This window comes from Corvus hawaiiensis, chromosome 23 (genome assembly GCF_020740725.1).
Source record: "Corvus hawaiiensis isolate bCorHaw1 chromosome 23, bCorHaw1.pri.cur, whole genome shotgun sequence".
Lineage (NCBI taxonomy): Eukaryota > Metazoa > Chordata > Aves > Passeriformes > Corvidae > Corvus > Corvus hawaiiensis.
Window position 1 is genome coordinate 5,950,773 of NC_063235.1, and position 7,656 is coordinate 5,958,428.

At 59.4% G+C, this 7,656-nt stretch overlaps 2 protein-coding genes across 22 annotated transcripts in view; both read right to left on the minus strand.

Moving 5' to 3' along the window:
• Positions 1-61: 61 nt before the first annotated feature.
• On the minus strand, positions 62-2,178 carry LOC125337252 (feruloyl esterase B-like). 14 transcript variants are annotated; one of them, XR_007208004.1, is made up of 5 exons: positions 2,015-2,178; positions 1,384-1,962; positions 1,257-1,287; positions 349-1,046; positions 62-185 (listed from the first exon to the last, which is right to left on the minus strand). XR_007208004.1 is itself a non-coding variant. In XM_048326724.1 (5 exons), exons 1-5 carry the CDS (start codon positions 2,176-2,178, stop codon positions 471-473), a joined length of 1,266 nt encoding a protein of 421 aa, XP_048182681.1. In that variant the 3' UTR covers positions 343-470. The 14 variants fall into 14 exon arrangements, 13 of the variants coding, with proteins under 13 accessions (XP_048182681.1, XP_048182686.1, XP_048182682.1 ...); XM_048326724.1 differs by lacking the exon at positions 62-185 and having other exon boundaries at positions 343-1,046; positions 1,384-1,827; positions 1,912-1,962; XM_048326729.1 differs by lacking the exon at positions 62-185 and having other exon boundaries at positions 343-1,046; positions 1,384-1,639; positions 1,910-1,962.
• Positions 2,179-2,244: 66 nt separating this feature from the next.
• LOC125337246 (coiled-coil domain-containing protein 28B-like) overlaps positions 2,245-7,656 on the minus strand; it is an 8,053-nt gene continuing 2,641 nt past the window's right edge. For 2 of the 8 annotated variants that reach the window (XM_048326707.1, XM_048326708.1), the window contains exons 4-10: positions 7,131-7,285; positions 7,023-7,045; positions 5,961-6,250; positions 5,554-5,697; positions 2,855-3,137; positions 2,637-2,746; positions 2,245-2,490 (exon numbers count right to left, since the gene is read on the minus strand). In XM_048326707.1, the coding sequence (XP_048182664.1) occupies positions 2,386-2,490; positions 2,637-2,746; positions 2,855-3,137; positions 5,554-5,697; positions 5,961-6,250; positions 7,023-7,045; positions 7,131-7,285 (1,110 nt within the window). In that variant the 3' untranslated portion in view covers positions 2,245-2,385. Of the gene's footprint in view, positions 2,491-2,636; positions 2,747-2,854; positions 3,138-3,193; positions 3,234-5,553; positions 5,698-5,960; positions 6,294-6,362; positions 7,046-7,130; positions 7,286-7,656 lie in introns of those variants that run through there. The other 6 variants (XM_048326712.1, XM_048326714.1, XM_048326710.1 and 3 more) reach the window with 5 other exon arrangements.

Here is a 7,656-nt window from a genome sequence, read left to right on the forward strand (position 1 = left end):
TTTTGATGAAAAGGAGTTTTTAGCATTTCCCAGAGGGACGACGACACAACGAAAATCTCTTGATGAGAAATATCCAATGCAGAACAAATTTCCTGGCAGACATTGGGTTATAAAAACATCAGTTCTGTTTGGTGCTTCCTCCTTGCCAAGCTCAGCTGAATCAGAGCTTGGAAAAGCAGCATTTCCTTGGAAAAAAACCAGGAAAACCTCCCTTATTTAACAACATTGTGCATCTAATTCCCTGCTCACTGATCCTCTGCTCCCCAGGCCTGGAGGATGAGGATGAGGAACTTGGATTCATCCCAGAGTCTGGGGTGTGACAGAAATCAAGGATTCACTTCCTGGTACCTGTGCTGTGTTCCAAACTGTCCCCTTTTCCCATCACATTCCCACTGGGAACTCTCCAGAGCTCTTTGCTGCCAACACCTTTTGGGGATTTTTTTTTCCATCCTTGGGATCACTGGCATCCCTCAGGGATTTAATCCAGATCTGTGAGCTCTGCAGGATTTATGGATCAGCAGCTCCATGGCAGCAGCTCTGGTCACTGCTTGGGAAATCCCAAAGATCCTGGAACAGGTTAAAGCACGCCATGGACACACCTGGCACCAGGCAGGAGAAATCAGGAAGGCAGGAACAGGTTCAGCATCAGGAAAAGTTTGTTTATTCCCAAGAAAACAATCGAAATCATCCCAGAACAGAAGGATCCACAGGGCTGCAATGTCCACGCAGGGCAGGGAACCCCAGCAGCACTTGGGAATGTGGAATGTTCCTGGACTGGAATGTCCCTGAGCTGAAGGAACTGACAAAGCACCAGCTCCTTTCCTGGCTCTGCGCCAGGAGGAAACACCCAGAGCCAGAGGAAAAGCGGGAATGAGGCTCATCCCGAGGATCAGGAGGGATGGGCCCTCCCTCCCCACCTGCCCAGCACAGCCAGGGAACTCCTCCCAGCTCAGCACTTGAGTGTTCCCCAAAATCCACCACTTGGAGGTCGTGGATGTTGCAGATCCATCCCAAACACACAGCTCAGATTCCCAAAAATCCCCCACTTGGAGATCCCAGATTCCCAAAAATCCCCCACTTGGAGATCCCAGAGCCATCCCAAACACACAGATTCCCAAAAATCCCCCACTTGGAGATCCCAGAGCCATCCCAAACAGATTCCCAAAAATCCCCCACTTGGAGATCCCAGATTCCCAAAAAATCCCCCACTTGGAGATCCCACAGCCATCCCAAACAGATTCCCAAAAATCCCCCACTTGGAGATCCCAGATCCATCCCAAACACTCAGATTCCCAAAATCCCCCACTTGGAGATCCCAGATCCATCCCAAACACACAGATTCCCAAAAATCCCCCACTTGGAGATCCCAGAGCCATCCCAAACAGATTCCCAAAAATCCCCCACTTGGAGATCCCAGATTCCCAAAAAATCCCCCACTTGGAGATCCCACAGCCATCCCAAACAGATTCCCAAAAATCCCCCACTTGGAGATCCCAGATCCATCCCAAACACTCAGATTCCCAAAATCCCCCACTTGGAGATCCCAGATCCATCCCAAACACACAGATTCCCAAAAATCCCCCACTTGGAGATCCCAGATCCATCCCAAACACACAGCTCAGATTCCCAAAAATCCCCCCCTTGGAGATCCCAGATTCCCAAAAATCCCCCACTTGGAGATCCCAGAGCCATCCCAAACACACAGATTCCCAAAAATCCCCCACTTGGAGATCCCAGAGCCATCCCAAACACACAGATTCCCCAAAAATCCCCCACTTGGAGATCCCAGATCCATCCCAAACACTCAGATTCCCAAAAATCCCCCACTTGGAGATCCCAGAGCCATCCCAAACACACAGATTCCCCAAAAATCCCCCACTTGGAGATCCCAGATTCCCAAAAATCCCCCACTTGGAGATCCCAGATCCATCCCAAACACTCAGATTCCCCAAAATCCCCCACCTGGAGATCCCAGATCCATCCCAAACACACAGATTCCCCAAAAATCCCCCACTTGGAGATCCCAGATCCATCCCAAACCCAGATTCCCACATGGAACCCCCACAGTTCTGTGGGAAGAGCTCGTTCCTGCAGGTCCCTGCTGCCCTCAGCCATTCCACACCAGCACCAAAAGCACCTTCTGGAAGGGAAAATCCTCCCTTTTCCCACTGGGATCATCCAGCTCAGCCAAGAAAAACAGGGATTTGGTGGGATGGATCCCTCCAGGACACGCCACAACCCCCCTGGCTGTTGATGTTTAATCCTGCTTGGACCAAATATCCCATTCCCAAGAAATAAAACATTTTTTTTTCTGGAGTGAAAAATCCAGAAAAATCCAGCTCCATCCCACCGTGCTGGAGCTGCTCCTGAGCTGCCCCTGTCCCATCAGGAGCGCTGCTGCAGCTCCAGGGCTTCTCCAAACCAATCCAAAAACTCGGGAATGCCTCCGGAGCGCTCGGGAATTCCCAGCTTCCGTTTCAGCAGCAGGAACTGCGAGCCCAAGAAAACCAAGCACCCCGTGATTAAATCCCAGAGCCAAATCCCTGCCACATCCACCCAAATCCCTGGCAAACGGAATCCCTGGCACTGTCCAGCCCATCTTTCCCGTTTGGGAAGAGGCAGGAGCAGCTCCTCACGTTTTTCCTGCTGGCGATGGCCTGCTGGATCCACAGCAGCTCCATCAGGAGATGCTTCCTGTAGGATTGGAGCTCCGAGCGGGGCACGCCCCGCAGGTCCGCTGGGATTTCTGCCCCAAAAATGGGAGAAAATCCCATTGTTATCACAAAGATCCCGATTGTGGGAGTTGTTCCAACCTTCCCAAGATGTTCCCGAGGTTTTTATCCGTGTCCCTTACCCGGGCTGGCTCCGAGGTCGCTGCTGTCCCATTCGCTGTCGTTGTCCCACTCCTCGCTCCCTGCCCAGGCTCTTCCCTCCTTTCCCGGGATTTTATCAGCACCAGACCCCAAATTTGGGGGGTTTGGGGTTGTCCCACTGGGCAGGGGGGCTGAGGAGGGGGTGTTCCCACAGCCCCCAGCCCGCTCTGGTCCAGGGGGATCCGGCTTCTCCAGGGGTTTTTTGGGAATGGTCTCATTGTTCTCTGCAGCCTTCCCTGGATCCAAGAGCTTCCCTGGGAGGGGCTGCCCAAGGGAAAAGAGGAATAAACCAAAAAAAACCCCAATACAGGGGGAGGGAAAGAAAATCTGAGGAAAATATTTTTAAAAATCCAAGAAAGTCTAAAAGGAATAAAATGGAAGAGAAAATATGAAGAAAATATGAAGATGAATAGGAAGAAAATATAGAGAAAATACAGAGGAAAATACCAAGAAATAGAAAGGAAATATAAAAGAAACTATTAAAATATACAAAAGAAAATATATAAAAGAAAATATAAATAAGAAAATATCACGATTCCCGGGAATGTTCCCCCCGCTCCCAATTCCCGGGAACGTTCCCCTCCGCTCCCGATTCCCGGGAATGTTCCCCCCGCTCCAGAGTCCCGGGAATGTTCCCCCCGCTCCCCATTCCCGGCAATGTTTCCCCCGCTCCCAATTCCCGGGAATGTTCCCCTCCGCTCCCGATTCCCGGGAATGTTCCCCCCCCCACTCCAGAGTCCCGGGAATGTTCCCTCCGCTCCCGACTCCCGGGAATGTTCCCTCCACTCCCAATTCCCGGGAATGTTCCCCCCAGCTCCCGATTCCCGGGAATGTTCTCCCCGCTCCAGAGTCCCGGGAATGTTCCCCCCGCTCCCCACTCTCGGGAATGTTCCCCTCCGCTCCCGATTCCCGGGAATGTTCCCCCCCGCTCCCCACTCTCGGGAATGTTCCCCTCCGCTCCCCATTCCTGGGAATGTTCTCCCAGCTCCCCACTCCAGGGAATGTTCCCCTCCACTCCCAATTCCCGGGAATGTTCCCCCCGCTCCCCACTCCCGGGAATGTTCCCCCCGCTCCCCATTCCCGGGAATGTTCCCCCCGCTCCCCACTCTCGGGAATGTTCCCCCCAGCTCCCCATTCCTGGGAATGTTCCCCCCGCTCCCGACTCGCGGGAATGTTCCCCTCCGCTCCCAATTCCCGGGAATGTTCCCCCCAGCTCCCGATTCCCGGGAATGTTCTCCCCGCTCCAGAGTCCCGGGAATGTTCCCCTCGCTCCCCATTCCCGGGGATGTTCCCCCCGCTCCCGATTCCCGGGAATGTTCCCCCCGCTCCCCATTCCTGAGAATGTTCCCCCGCTCCCGACTCGCAGGAATGTTCCCCTCCGCTCCCGATTCCCGGGAATGTTCCCCTCCGCTCCCAATTCTCGGGAATGTTCCCCCCGCTCCCGATTCCCGGGAATGTTCCCTCCGCTCCCGATTCCCGGGAATGTTCCCCCCGCTCCCCACTCCCGGGAATGTTCCCCTCCGCTCCCGATTCCCGGGAATGTTCCCTCCGCTCCCCATTCCCGGGAATGTTCCCCCCGCTCCCGATTCCCGGGAATGTTCCCCTCCACTCCCAATTCCCGGGAATGTTCCCCCCAGCTCCCGATTCCCGGGAATGTTCTCCCCGCTCCAGAGTCCCGGGAATGTTCTCCCCGCTCCCCATTCCCGGCAATGTTCCCCTCCACTCCCAACTCCCGGGAATGTTCCCCTCCGCTCCCGATTCCCGGGAATGTTCCCCCCCCCCACTCCAGAGTCCCGGGAATGTTCCCTCCGCTCCCGATTCCCGGGAATGTTCCCCCCGCTCCCGATTCCCGGGAATGTTCGCTCCCCATTCCCGGGAATGTTCTCCCCGCTCCCGATTCCCGGCAATGTTCCCCCCGCTCCCCATTCCCGGGAATGTTCCCCCGCTCCCCACTCTCGGGAATGTTCCCCTCCGCTCCCGATTCCCGGGAATGTTCCCCCCCCGCTCCCCACTCCAGGGAATGTTCCCCTCCACTCCCAATTCCCGGGAATGTTCCCCCCGCTCCCCACTCCCGGGAATGTTCCCCTCCGCTCCCGATTCCCGGGAATGTTCCCCTCGCTCCCCATTTCTGGGAATGTTCCCCCCGCTCCCGACTCGCGGGAATGTTCCCCTCCACTCCCAATTCCCGGGAATGTTCCCCTCCGCTCCCGATTCCCGGGAATGTTCCCCCCCCCCGCTCCCCATTCCCGGGAATGTTCCCCCGCTCCCGATTCCCGGGAATGTTCCCCCCCGCTCCCGAGTCCCGGGAATGTTCCCCCCGCTCCCGATTCCCGGGAATGTTCCCCTCCACTCCCAATTCCCGGGAATGTTCCCCTCCGCTCCCCATTCCCGGGAATGTTCCCCCCGCTCCCCATTCCCGGGAATGTTCCCCCGCTCCCGATTCCCGGGAATGTTCCTCTCCACTCCCCATTCCCGGGAATGTTCCCCTCCGCTCCCCATTCCCGGGAATGCTCCCCCGCTCCCGATTCCCGGGAATGTTCCCCCCCCGCTCCCGAGTCCCGGGAATGTTCCCTCCGCTCCCGATTCCCGGGAATGTTCCCCTCCACTCCCAATTCCCGGGAATGTTCCCCTCCGCTCCCCATTCCCGGGAATGTTCCCCCGCTCCCCGCGGCTCACGGACCTCGGGGCCGAAGCGCGGCAGCTGCAGGACGCGGCCGCTCCAGCGCAGGTGGCTCAGGTCGCCCTCGATCTCCAGCACCACGGCCTCGAACTCCTCCCGCACGCTCCGGAGCCGCCTCCGCAGCAGGAACCCCCTGGCAGCGGCCTGGCACGGCCCGGGGGCAGCGCTGGAGCCGGGGCAGACCCGCGGTGCCCCCCGAGCTCCCTCCCCGCCCGAGCCGGAGCATCCCCCGCGCCCAGATGTGCCCGTTCCAGATGTGCCCCCACAGCCGCATCCAAAGGCCCCTTCCAGATGTGCCACCCCAAGGGTCCCTCCCGTGCAGCTGTGCCCCCACCCAGCCTTCCCTTCCCGACACCTCCAGCGCTGTTCTCCCGCCCGCCCCGCGTCCCCCCGGCCCCGGCCCGCACCTGCAGCCGGGTCACGGCGCGGAGGAGCCGCCGCCGCCGCCCCTCGGCCTCAGCTTCGGCCCCGGTCCCGGTCCCGGTCCCGGCCCGCGGGCCCAGCGCGGCCGCCATGGCCCCGGCGCCGCCTGCTGACGTCATCGGGCCGCCACCGGCCCCGCCATGGCGGGAGGGGCCCGGCCGGGCCCGGTTGGGGCGCCCGGGGGTGGCGGGGGCCGGGGCTGGGCCGGGAGCCGGGCCGGGGTCAGGCCGCAGCGTCCTCGGGGTCCGAGCTCTCGGCCAGGTGCAGCTTCTGTCTGAGAGCGGGTCAAGGGGAAGCGCCAGCACCGTCCCTGCCACCAGCGCCACCATTGCCACCCATGTCACTGCTGTCATCACCAGTGCCACCAGTGCCACCGACACTGCCACCAGTGCCACCATTGCCACCCATGTCACTGCCGTCATCACCAGTGCCACCAGTGCCACCGACACTGCCACCAGTGCCACCATTGCCACCCATGTCACTGCTGTCATCACCAGTGCCACCAGTGCCACCGTCACTGCCACCAGTGCCACCATTGCCACCCATGTCACTGCCGTCATCACCAGTGCCACCCAACGCCACCGTCACTGCCACCAGTGCCACCAGTGCCACCCATGTCACTGCCGTCATCACCAGTGCCACCCAGCGCCACCGTCACTGCCACCAGTGCCACCAGTGCCACCCATGTCACTGCCATCATCACCAGTGCCTCCAGTGCCACCGTCACTGCCACCAGTGCCACCAGTGCCACCCATGTCACTGCCATCATCACCAGTGCCTCCAGTGCCACCGTCACTGCCACCAGTGCCACCATTGCCACCCATGTCACTGCCGTCATCACCAGTGCCACCCAGCGCCACCGTCACTGCCACCAGTGCCACCAGTGCCACCCATGTCACTGCCGTCATCACCAGTGCCACCAGTGCTACCAGTGCCACCATTGCCACCCATGTCACTGCCATCATCACCAGTGCCACCAGTGCCACCGTCACTGCCACCAGTGCCACCAGTGCCACCAGGCCGCCCCCGCTCCCCACCAAGGATACATGGAGCTGCTGAGCTCTTCCAGCTGTGGGAGCAAAGGAAGAGGCTGAAGGACCGGAGGGGACCCCGGGGGTGTCCCGGCCCTGGCAGGGGACAGGGGTGACACTCACGTGTGCCAGCAGCTGGTCCAGGTTCCTGTTGGCCGCCACCTTCTTCTGCTCCTCTGGGAGCTCCTCCACGCACACGTCGAGGCCGAAGTGGAGCCGCGCCAGCTTCTCCTGCATCTCCCGCACGTGCTCCAGCTGCTCGAAGGAGCACTCCTTCCCTGGGGAAAGATCCACCACAGCCCCTGCTCATTCCTTCCCTGGATCCAGGGGAAACATCCATAGCATTCCCCCATTCCACTCCTTCCCTGCGCCCATGGAAAGGATCCATCAAATCCCCCAGCCCATTTCTTCCCTATGGATCCAACATTTTCCCCATCCCAGCCTGTTCCTTGTGGATCAGTCCCATTCCCCATCCCGCCCCTTCCCTGCGGATCCAGAATTCCACCCTGTGCATCATCCCTTCCCTGTGCATGGATCCCTCCATTCCCCAGCCCATCCATCCATCCATCCCTCCATCCCTCCATCCATCCATCCATCCCTCCATCCATCCCTCCATCCCTCCATCCATCCCTCCCTCCATCCATCCCTC